This window comes from Sapajus apella, unplaced genomic scaffold (assembly GCF_009761245.1).
Source record: "Sapajus apella isolate SASKATOON/1434 unplaced genomic scaffold, GSC_monkey_1.0 scaffold186, whole genome shotgun sequence".
In the NCBI taxonomy this organism is placed as follows: domain Eukaryota; kingdom Metazoa; phylum Chordata; class Mammalia; order Primates; family Cebidae; genus Sapajus; species Sapajus apella.
Genome location: NW_022437126.1, coordinates 448,784 through 460,851, shown reverse-complemented (window position 1 = coordinate 460,851; position 12,068 = coordinate 448,784). Strand labels below are relative to the sequence as shown.

General features: G+C 44.9%; 1 protein-coding gene across 1 annotated transcript in view; it reads right to left on the bottom strand.

Annotated features, from left to right (window-relative positions):
- Positions 1–9,615: 9,615 nt before the first annotated feature.
- SCIMP (SLP adaptor and CSK interacting membrane protein) overlaps positions 9,616–12,068 on the bottom strand; it is a 35,963-nt gene continuing 33,510 nt past the window's right edge. The window contains exon 8 of the mRNA XM_032268848.1: positions 9,616–10,153. Coding sequence (XP_032124739.1) covers positions 9,969–10,153 — 185 coding nt within the window. The 3' untranslated portion in view covers positions 9,616–9,968. The remainder of the gene's footprint in view (positions 10,154–12,068) is intronic.

The following is a 12,068-nucleotide window of genomic DNA, read 5'->3' as shown; positions in this document are numbered from 1 at the left end:
GGCAGAGGTTGCAGTTAGCTGAGATTGTGCCACTGCACTCTAGCCTGGGTGACAGAGCAAGACCTGTCTCAAAAAAAAAAAAAAAAGAAAGAAAACAAAGCTATATATCCTTTGTGTTTTTGTTGTTATTGTTTTTACTAAATCTCAAATTGTAAAGAATTGTGAAATTATTTTTATTTTTATTTTTTTGAGACAGAGTCTCTCACTGTTGCCCAGGCTGGAGTGCAGTGGTACGATCTCTGCTCACTGCAGTCTCTGCCTCCTAGGTTCAAGTGATTCTCCAGCTTCAGCCTCCAGAGTAGCTGGTATTACAGGTACCCAGCACCACACCCGGCTAATTTTTTGTATTTATATTAGAGACAGGGTTTCACCATGTTGGCCAGGCTGGTCTTGAACTCCTGAGCTCATGATCCTCCCACCTCAGCCTCCCAAAGTACTGGGATTACAGGCATGAGCCACCACACCCAGCCAAGAATTATGAAATTATTAAGGCAGGCTAGTAAAAGAAAAATAAAGTAGGCTAGTGATACAACAGTGAGTTGGTCTATGAAATATTCATTATCTTTTCTAAACAATACTATGAAAACCAGGGTGATTTTATCTTAAATGTTCTCAGAGGAAGTTTTTCTTGGTCACTAAGAATAGCTTTGTAGAATCAACATTACATGTATCGGAAAATTTATTTTTGCTTGGTGGCTTATGGGAGGTAAAAGTGTATAAGTTATGCAAATAAACCTTTTTTAACATCAGGGGAATTTCATTATTCTTAAATATTACCTTCTGCGATTTTTGTTAAAACCATTTTCCACTACACCTAATTTGTTAAAAAAAAAAAAAAATACAGAGGCATCTAATGTTAAAACAACTCAAAGGCTGTTAGTTTGTAGTTCACTTATAAATGAGAGTTTATTTTAACCAATTTAGAGCTGTTTTTTGATTGTTCATAGAATATTTAAATCGTTCAAGTGTAGCTGATCTAAAACTTTAGTGGCATTACATTTTTTTATTTTTTATTTTTATTATTTTTTTTTAAAGATGGGGTTTCACCATGATGGCCAGGCTGGTCTTGAACTCCTGACCTCAGGTGATCCACCTCGGCCTCCCAAAGGCCTAGGATTACAGGCCTGGCCCATGGCATTAAATTTTGACAATGAAATATGTTGATCAGGCCAGGCGCGGTGGCTCACACCTGTAATCTTAGCACTTTGAGAAGCCGAGATGGGTAGATCACCTGAGGTCAGGAGTTGGAGACCAGCCTGGCCAATATGGCAAAACTCTATCTGTACTAAAAATATAAAAATTAGCCGGGCGTAGTGGTGGGTGCCTATAATCCCAGCTACTAGGGAGATTGAGGCAGGAGAATCACTTGAACCCGGGCGGGGGGCGGGTGGTTGCAGTGAGCCAAGATTACACCACTTCACTCCAGCCTGAGCGAAAAAGCGAAACTCCATCTCAAAAAGAAAAAAAGAAATATGTTGATCAATATGAAAGGTTGAGTTTTACAGTTAAGGGGCAAGTGCAGTGATATTAATTGACTCTCTGACAGTAGTTTGGCACATAGTTAAGTGCACATTCTCCTCTAGTAAAATGAAGTTCGACCACAGTCAACAGTTACCTGTCTATTTATGCTGGAGGGTGTTTAGCAACCAACTGTTAATTTAAGTGAGGTTCCATTCTGCCACTTAGCCATGATAGAGCATACAAATGGGCACTCAGGGAAAGCAGAGAGTATAGGTTACACACAGAAGCACACTGCAATTCAGGAGACATGTCCACCAGAAATAATACTATGATGCAACATACATCACAAAAACAAATGGAAATTGTTTCATTTTTGTTTGTTTGTTTGAGACATAGTCTCGCTCTGTCACCAGGCTGGAGTACAGTGGCAATCTCTGCTCAAGGCAACTTCTGCCTCCCAGGTTCAAGCGATCCTTCTGCTTCAGCCTCCTCAGTAGCTGGGATTACAGGTGCACGCCACCACTCCCAGCTAATTTTTGTATTTTTAGTAGAGACAGGATTTCACCATGTTGGCCAGGATGGTCTCAATTTCTTGACGTCATGATCTTCCCGACTTGGCCTCTCAAAGTGCTGAGATTATAGGAGTGAGCCACCGAGCCTGACTGGAAAAATTTTTTTAATCTGTCTTTAGGGAATTATCTAGCTATTAGTGGGATTATTTGGGGGAACTGTATCCTTGACAGAAAAGATGGTTCACTGTATTCATTTGTCATAATAACCAGACTCCTGCCAGTTAGTGGGTTCTAAAGTTGTTGATACAGGCATGAATAGATTTTAATGTGGAGTTCTGTAGGGAGGGTCCTTTCAACAGGAAGATAAACCAAAATTGTTGGTCTTAGCCTTTTGGATTACCGACTTTATCTGAATCTCTTTAGAGAGTCAAAATTGGCGGAGTGTGGTGGCTCCTATAATCCCAGCACTTTGGGAGGCCAAAGCAGGTGGATGGCTTCAGGTCAGAAGTTCAAGACCAGCCTGGCCAACATGGTGAAATCCTATCTCTACTAAAATACAAAAATTTGCTGGGTGTGTTGGTGGTGGGCACCTGTAATCCTAGCTACTTGGGAGCCTGACGTTGGAGAATAGCTGGAACCTGGGAGGTAGAGGTTGCAGTGGGATCGTGCCACTACACTCCAGCCTGGGAGACAGAGTGAGACACTGTCTCAAAAAAAAAAAAAAAGAAAGAGTCAAAACTTAGAAATCATCCAACTCAACTGTTTATTTGATAGAGTTATATGGGAGCTAGGGAGGATCACTTATTTATTCATGCATTCATTTGACAACTGTTTACCACTCCATGAAGACACTGTCCAAATCTTGAAGAAGTAAGATGAACATATAATTTATCATCCAAATTAGGACACTTTTGAGAGTGAAAAAGAGTGCTATTAATGATACTGAGACACCAAACAAAAGCCAAAACTGTCTGGAGAAAACCTGAATGCAGAGTTACCCTATGACTAAGACATAATCCTACCCCTGAAGAATCCCAGTACTAATGGGAAAGAGAAAGGTGTAATCACAAGATAGTGATAATTTTGCATTATGGACTGGGTGCAGTGGCTCATGCCTGTAATCCCAGCACTTTTAGGGGCTGAGGTGGGAGGATCAGTTGAGCCCAGAAGTTCGGGACCAGCCTGAGCAACATAGTGAGAACCCCATCTCTAAAAAAAAAAACCCACAGAAATTAGCCGGGCATGGTGCCATGTGCCTGTAGTCCTCAGCTACTGGGGAGGCTGAAGTGAGGATTGCTTAAGCTCAGGAGGTTGAGGCTGCATGAGCTGTGATTGAACCACTACACTCTAGACTGGGTGAGAGAGCAAAAAAAAAAACCCCACAAAAATTAGCCAGGCATGGTGACATGTGCCTGTAGTCCTCAGCTACTGGGGAGGCTGGAGTGAGGATTACTTAAGCCCAGGAAGTTGAGGCTGCAGTGACCTGTGATTGCACCGCTACACTCTAGACTGGGTGAGAGAGCAAGACCCTGTCTCATAAAAAAAAGAAAAGATAAAAAACCAAAAAACAAAAGGAATAAAGGAGGGAGGGGAGGGGAGGGGAGGGGAGAGCAGGGCAGGGGAGGGGAGGGGAAGGTAGGGGAGGGGAGGGAGGGAATGATGCTTCACTTGGGTTCTTTTTTTTTTTTTTTTTGAGGCAGAGTTTTGCTCTTTTTGCCCAGGCTGGAGTGCAACGGCGCAATCTTGGCTTATTGTAATCACCGCCTCCTGGGTTCAAGCGATTCTCCTGCCTCAGCCTCCCGAGTAGCTAGGATTGCAGGTGCCCACCACCATGCCCAGCTAATTTTTTTTATTTTTAGTAGAGATAGGGTTTCACCCACGTTGGCCAAGCTGGTCTCAAACTCCTGACCTCAGGTGATCCACCTGCCCTGACTTCCCAAAGTGCTGGGATTACAGGTGTGAGCCACTGCACTTGTCTGCTTCACTTGGGTTCTAAGGGGTGAGTTGGAGTTAACTGGGTGGAGATGGAGGGGAAGAGCATTCCAAGCAGAAAGAGGAGAATGTATAAATCCATAGTTTTCAAGGAACTGCCAGTCATTTCTGGCATTGCTGGGCAACACCTTGGGAGCTATGAACCACTATGCCTGGTCACCTTTGAGATTCTACCTGAAAAAATAACAAATAATGAATAGTGTATTTGTAATACTGAACTGACTCAGAGAGACGGCAGGTTGCCTATCTAGCAGTTCTTTCCTCCATTTCTCTTGATGGCAAAGCCCACCTCTAGCCAGAAAAACGGGACATCCCAGCTTTCACTTCCTACCCTCTCCTGTAGCTGGGCTCTACAGTCTGAATATTTGTTCCCTCAGAATTCATATGTTGAAATTAATCTTCAAGATGACGGTATTCAGAGGTGGAGCCATTGGGAAGTGATTAGGTCACAAGGGTCCTGCCCTCATCAATGGGATTAATGCCCTTATAAAAGAGGCCCCAGAGGCTGCCCTGTCTTTTGCCATGTGAGGACACAGCAAGAAGGCACCATCTTTGAAGCAGAGTGAGTCCTCACCAGTCACCAAATCTGCTGGCTCGGTGATCTTGGACTCCCAGGTTCCAGAACTATCAGCAACAATTTTTTTTTTTTTTTTTTTTTTGAGTTAGAAATTTACTCTTCTTGCCCAGGCTGGAATGCCATGGCACGATCTCGGCTCACTGCAACCTCTGCCTCCCTAGTTCAAACAATTCTCCTGCCTCAGCCTCCTGTGTAGCTGGGACTACAGGCATGCGCCCCCACACCTGGCTAATTTTTGCATTTTTAGTAGAGATGGAGTTTCACCATTTTGTTCAGTCTGGTCTCAGAGTCCTCACCTCATGATCTGCCCTCCTTGGCCTCCCAAAGTACTGGGATTATAGGTATAAGTCACCGTGCCTGGCCTATGCATTTTTGTTCTTTATAAATTACCCAGTTTAAGGCTTTTTTTTTTTCTTTTCTTTCTTTCTTTTTTCTTTTCTTTTCTTTTTTTTTTTGAGATAGAGTTTTGCTCTGTCGCCTAGGCTGGAGTAGTGTAGTGACGCAATCTTGGCTCACTGCAAACTCTGCCTCCTGGGTTCAAGCAATTCTTGTGCCTCGGCCTCCCGAGTAGCTGGGATTGCACATACACTTCACCTGCGCAGCTAATTTTTGTATTTTTTTTTTTTTTTTTTGAGACGGAGTTTCACTCATGTTACCCAGGCTGGAGTGCAATGGCGCCATCTCGGCTCACCGCAACCTCCGCCTCCTGGGTTCAGGCAATTCTCCTGCCTCAGCCTCCTGAGTAGCTGGGATTACAGCCACGCACCACCATGCCCAGCTAATGTTTTGTATTTTTAGTAGAGACGGGGTTTCACCACGTTGACCAGGATGGTCTCGATCTCTTGACCTCGTGATCCACCCGCCTCAGCCTCCCAAAGTGCTGGGATTACAGGCTTGAGCCACCGCGCCCGGCCAATTTTTGTATTTTTAATAGAGAGAGGGTCTCATCATGTTGGGTAGGCTGGTCTCAAACTCCTGACCTCAAGTGAGACACACACCTCAGCCTCCCAAAGTGCTGAGATTACAGGCGTGAGCCACCACACCTGGCCTAAGGTATTTTTGTTTTAGCCGTCCCGATAAAGACAGAAATCGGTGCTGAGAACTGGGTGCTGTAATAACAAACATCTAAAAATTTGGGGGTGGCTTTGGAACTAAGTAATGGGTAGAGGCTGAGTTTTGAAGTGCATGCTAGAAAAAGCCTGTATTGGCCAGGTGCAGTGGCTCATGCCTGTAATCCAAGCACTTTGGGAGGCTGAGGTGGGCAGACCACTTGAGGTCAGGAGCTTGAGACCAGCCTGGCCATCAGGGTGAGACCCGATCTCTACTAAGAATACAAAAATTAGCCAGGTGTGGTGACGCACCCTTATAATCCCAGCTACTCGGGAGGCTGAGGCATGAGAATTGCTTGAATCTGGAAGGTGGAGGTTGCAGTGAGCCAGGATCGAGCCACTACACTCCAGCCTGGGTGACATAATGAGACTCTGTCTCTCACACACAAAAAGGCCTGTATTGTTGTAAACAGATTGTGAAGGGTGATTCTGGTAAGGGCTCAGAAGAAGAGGAGAGCTACAGAGAAAGTCTTAATTTTCTTCCAAGATCACCTAAGAGGTTGTAACAGAATGTTAGTAGAAGTATGGATGTTAAAGGCCATTCTGATGAGGTCTTGGATGAAAATAAAGACATGTTATTGGGAAATGGAGGAAAAATTATCCTATAAAGTGGCAAAGAATGTGGCTAAATTGTGTGTCCTAGTATTTTATGGAAGGTAGAAATTCTGAGTGATGAAATAGGATATTTGGTGGAAAAAATATCTGAGTAAAGTGTTGAGAGTGCGGCAAAGCTTCTTTTGAATGCCTATAGTAAAATGCTAGCAGAGAGATACCAATTAAAGATGTTATTTATTTATTTTTTGAGATGGAATTTCACTCTTTTAGCCCAGGCTGGAGTGCAATGGTGCAATATCAGCTCACTGCAACCTCTGCTTCCTGGGTTCAAGTGATTCTCCTGCCTCAGCTTCCCCAGTAGCTGGGATTACAGGTGTGTGTCATGATGCCCAGCTAATTTTGTATTTTTAGTAGAGGTAGGGTTTAACCATTGTTGGCCATGCTGGTCTCGAACTCCTGACCTCAGGTGATACACCTGCCTTGGCCTCCCAAAGGGCTGGGATTAGAGGCAGGAGCCACCACACCTGGCCAAAGATGTTATTTATTTAAAAAAATAAATAAATAAAGCAGAATTTAAAGATTTAGAAATTTACCAACCTGCTCGTGTTATAAAGAATGAAAAAGCTGTTGAAGAGAAAACACCAAGAATGTGACCAAGGAAACTTTTGATAAGGAGATTATTATGAGTAGATGGAAGCCAGATGCTTAGCATCACAGTGGAAGAATGACTCTGAAAGCATTCTCAAGATCTTCAGAGGCTACCCTGCCCATCACAGGCCCAGAAAGCTAGGACCTTGAAGGCAAAGCGATTTCAAGGCCCTGCTCCCTGCATTCTGGCACAGGGTTCCTGAGATACCCTAGCTATGGCTCAAGTGGGCCCAAATGTGGCTCAGGCTATCCCTCTGGAAGGCATAGACAGTAAAGCATGGTGGTGTTAAAGCAGTTCCATATCCACAGGTACTCAAAGTACATTGGCTGCGAGGGCATTGCTACCTCTACCTAGATTTCAAAGGATTCCAGAGGGAAGCTTGAGGCCCAGACAGAGTACAGCCAAAGGGGCAGGGCCACGGCAGAGAGCCCCCACCAGGACAATGCCCAGCACAGCCATGGGGACAGGGCTGCCTCCAAGACCCCAGAGTGATAGGGCCACCAGTGTGCAGCTCCAGCCTGGAAAAGCTGCGGGCCAGAGACTCCAGCTCATGAAAACTGCAGAGTAGTCTGTGCCCAGCAAAGCCATGGGGGTAGGGCTGCCCTGAACCTTGGGAGCCCAACCCCCATCCCAATATCTGGGGGCTAGGACATCAAGTCAAAAATTATTCTCAAACCTTAAGACTTAATGTTGTTTGCCCTGTTAAGGTTCAGACTTGCTTGGAACCCATTACCCCTTTCTTCTTTCCTGTTTTTCCCTTTGAGAGTGGAAATGTCTATCCTGTGTCAGTCCCACCATTGTATTTTGGAAGCACACAAGTAGTTTGATTTCATAGGCTCATAATTGGAGAGCAGTTTGCCTCAGGATGAATCATATCTTGATTTTTGCCCATAGTTGGAATGAGTCAACATTTAGTTGAGATGTTGACTTAGACTTCAAAGCTGATGTTGGAATGAGTTAAAACTTTTAGGGCTATTGGGATAGAATAAATGTATTTTGCATATCAGAAAGACATGGATTTTGTGGGTCAGGGGCAGAATGCTATGGTCTATGTGTCCCCACAGAATTCATATGTTACCCCAAGATGATGGTATTAAGAGGCGGGCCCTTTGGGTTGATTAATCATGAGGGCCCTGCCCTCATGAATGAGATTAATGCCCTTATAAAAGAGGCCCCAAGCCAGTGCAGTGGCTTATACCTATAATCCCAGCATTTAGGGAGGCTGAGACAAGAGGATCATTTGAATCCAGTAGTTTGAAACCAGCCTGGGCAACATAGTGAGACTCCATCTTTACAAAAAAAAAAAAAAAAAAAAGACAGAAAAAGAATAGCCGGGCATGGTGGCATGTGCCTGTAGTTCCAGCTACTCAGGAGGCTGAGGTGAAAGGATCACCTGAGCCCAGGAGTTTGAGGCTACAGTGAGCTATGATTGTGCCACTGCACTCCAGCCTGGGTGACAAAGACTCTGTCTCAAAAAATAAAATAAAAGAGGCCCCAGAGAGCTGCCTTCCCCTTCTATCAAGTGAGGACATGGTGAAAAGATGTGAGGCAGAGAGTGAGCCCTCACCAAGCACCAAATCTGCTGGCACCTTGATCTTGGACTCCCCAGTCTCCAGAACTGTCAGCAGCATTTCTGTTTTTAACAAATTAGCCAGTCTAAGGAATTTTGTTATAGTAGACCAAATGGACTAAGACCCTGGGTATGTGGACCACTCCAGGCCAATAAGATGTTAGGGCAAGTTGCTGGGTGCTTTTGGGACAGGAGGCCCTGGGGTTTACTGGGGTCTCCTAAGACCCTGGGTATGTGGACCACTCCAGGCCAGCAGCCCACTTCCCTGGCATCTCATTGGCTGCAGCACATCACAATGGGCCTTGTGCCTCCTCCTAGATGCCCAGGGGCAGTGTTCTTGAAGGAAGGGGCTTGAGGCTGTTTTCATAGATCTTGAGGAAGTGATGATGAAAATGATGGGCAGGGGATTTTAAGCCCCCTCAACTCTCATCTTGAATATGCCATTGTTACATGCCCTCTTTCTTTCCTGTTCCCCATAATTTTTCCTGTAGCACCCCCAACACATCTATTGCTAAATGATGCTTCTAGGTGTAAATTAGAAGGTAACTTTTGTCCTTTGTCCATTGTTACAGTACAACCTGTACTTGCTTAGAAACCAGCATCTTGTGAGCATGGGGAAAAAACCTAGGTGAAAACTCGAATCTCTATGGTCAATTTGGCCTACATCATATATTTGTTTATTTATTTATTTGAGCTGTAGTTTTGTTCTTGTTGCCCAGGCTGGAGTGCAATGGCATAATCTCAGCTCACCATAACCTCTGCCTCCTGGGTTCAAGCAATTCTCCTGCCTCAGCCTCCTGAATAGCTGGGATTACAGGCATGCACCACCATGCTCAGCTAATTTTGTATTTTTAATAGAGATGGGGTTTCTCCATGTTGGTCAGGCTGATCATGAACTCCCGACCTCAGGTGATCCACCTGCTTCAGACTCCCAAAGTGCTGGGATTACAGATGTGAGCTTGGCCTTGGCCTACATCATAAAAAGGCACTGGGGTTTGCAGGGTATATAAGTAGGGAGGGTTCACTAGAACAAAAAGTACTCCCTGCCCTTGCAAACTTGCAAGATGTGGTGTGGGGACTTGGGCACAAGAGCACTCAGCTATAACTCACCCACAGCCTCACAGTGCAGGAGGTGGGTAGAGTGGAATGGGTAAAGACCACCTTGCTGGGGATGGGAGCCTGGGACGGTCTGTACAACTGAATGCTGACATTTAAGATCACTCAGAACCATGCAAACCAAGGGAATGAAGAGGGAAAGAGTACCAAGAAATGAGTAGTTTCTCATAGAGGGAGCCATGGAGCCCATGGTCATCCCCATGGAAACTTCCCTCAGCAGCACAAGGCTGAGCCCTCTGAGTCCTCAGAGCTGAGCATCTATGTCCTCTGTCTGCAGTCATCTGATTGCAGGGGTGTCTTCATCTAAGGTTTGGGAAGTGCTTTATCTTATAGAGCTTCATAAAATCACCACTGGCTTTCAAGGCCCAGAGACCTCCTGAAGTTCAACCATTCTTGACTGTTTTAAAATAAATCATGTGAACCCTCTTCAGCTTTGCCAAAAAGAAGAAATGGTTGTTTCAAAATGATGCTTTTCAGTATTTGCAGGGATTTCAACATCGTCATAATCATCTTCAGGTTCAATGTAGCTCGGGATGGAAACAGTCTTCTTATTTTTAACTTTATTTACCAATGAGTATGTAGCTGGTGGCTGACCTGGGGTTTCCTGTGGGGCTAGAATACACAAAAAGATCCTTAGATGCAGAGCTATCATGTGTTTTTATATTTTTGACCAAGTGACTCAGTGTGATTTTCACGTTTCAGCGATCTTCCCACTTCTAGTGGACCAGATCCCCATTTTATAGAGGAAATTTAGACGTGGACATGACACAGTTCAGGATCACCCAAGTGAGTAAATGGAAAATATTTGTCAGACATCTTGACTCCCGTGTCTCTTTGCCTAGGACTGCACTGCCTGGAAACCATGAAGCAAAAGCTTAAAAAAGAAACAGACCAGGTCAGATGCAGGGTCTCACACCTGTAATCCCAGTACTCTGGGAGGCCAAGATGGGAGGATCACTTGAGCCCAGGAGTTCCAGACCAGCTTGGGCAACATAGGGAGACCCTCATCTCTACAGAAAATTTTAAAAATTAGCTGGGTGTGGTGGTACGTGCCTATAGTCCCAGCTACTTGGGAGGCTGAGGCTAGAGGATCACCTGAGCCTAGAAGGTTGAGGCTACAATGAGCCATGATCACACCACTGCACTTCAGCCTGGGCAACATAGTAAGACCCTGTCTCAAAAAAAAAAAAAAAAAAGAATGGATGAAAAGAAACAGACCAGAGCCCAGTAGTCATATGAGTGCTGTTATGTTACAGATTCTAATTTTCACAAGGAAGTGAAACTAATCATATTGCCTTTTTGGCACACCCCTCCCAGTGAATTACACTATTTTCTAGGACTCTCTGTAATTGCTTATGTACAAATCTCTCTGCCAAGAAGAGAAGTTATGGCGTTGTTTTCAAAAAGTGAAATTAGTACAGAACAAATCCATAGAAGGCCGGGCACGGTCGCTCATGCCTGTAATCCCAGCACTTTGGGAGGCCAAAGAGGGCGGATCACCTGAGGTCAGGAGTTCGAGACCAGCCTGGCCAACGTGGTAAAACCTCGTCTCTACAAAAATACAAAAATTAGCTGGGCATGATGGTGGGTGCCTGTGATCCCAGCTACTCGGGAGGCTGAGACAGGAGAATTGCTTGAACCCAGGAGGCAAAAGTTGAGGTGACCCAATACCGCACCATTGCACTCTATCCTGGGTGACAGAGCGAGACTCTGTCTCAAAAAAGAAGGAAGGTGCATTGGAACCAAATCATTTTCTGAGTACAAAAAAAAAAAAAAAAAATTAAAAAAAAAAAAAAAAAAAGAAGGAAGGCAGGCAGGGAGGGAGGGAGGGAAAGAAAAGAGAGAAAGAAAGTAAGAAAGAGAGAGAGAAAGGAAAGAAACAAAGAAACAAAGAAACAAAGAAAGACAAAGAAAGAAAGAAAAAGGAAAAATTTTTTTTTGAAAGAAAAGAACAGGTCCATAGGTAATAGGAAGATGATGATCCATCTTTGATGAGGATTGGAACTGCCTCTCCCACAATCTCATCTTTTCCTTTAAAAATCTGAAATGCAGCCAGGCACATTGACTCACACCTGTAATCCCAGCATTTTGGGAAGCCAAGGTGGGTAGATCACAAGGTCAAGAGATCGAGACCATGCTGGCCAACATGGCGAAACCCCATCTCTACTAAAAATACAAAAATTAGCTGGGTGAGGTGGCGCGCACCTGTAGTCCCAGCTACTTGGGAGGCTGAGGCAGGAGAATCCCTGGACCCCGGAGGGGGAAGGTTGCTGCGAGTCCACTGCGCTCCAGCCCAGTGACAGAGGAGATTCCATCTCAAAAAAAAAAAAAAAACCTGAAATGCCATTGCTTGCAGAACTCTGCAGTTTGACAGATCTGAGTTTATGTTCAGGTTCCAGCAGGCATTAGCTGTCTCCCCTGCCCTCCCCTACCCTCCCCTTCCCTTCCCTTCCCTGCCCTCCCTTCCCCTCCCCCTTTCCATAGGTAAGTCCCTTCTCTGTGCCTCAGTGTCCTCATGTGTCAAAGC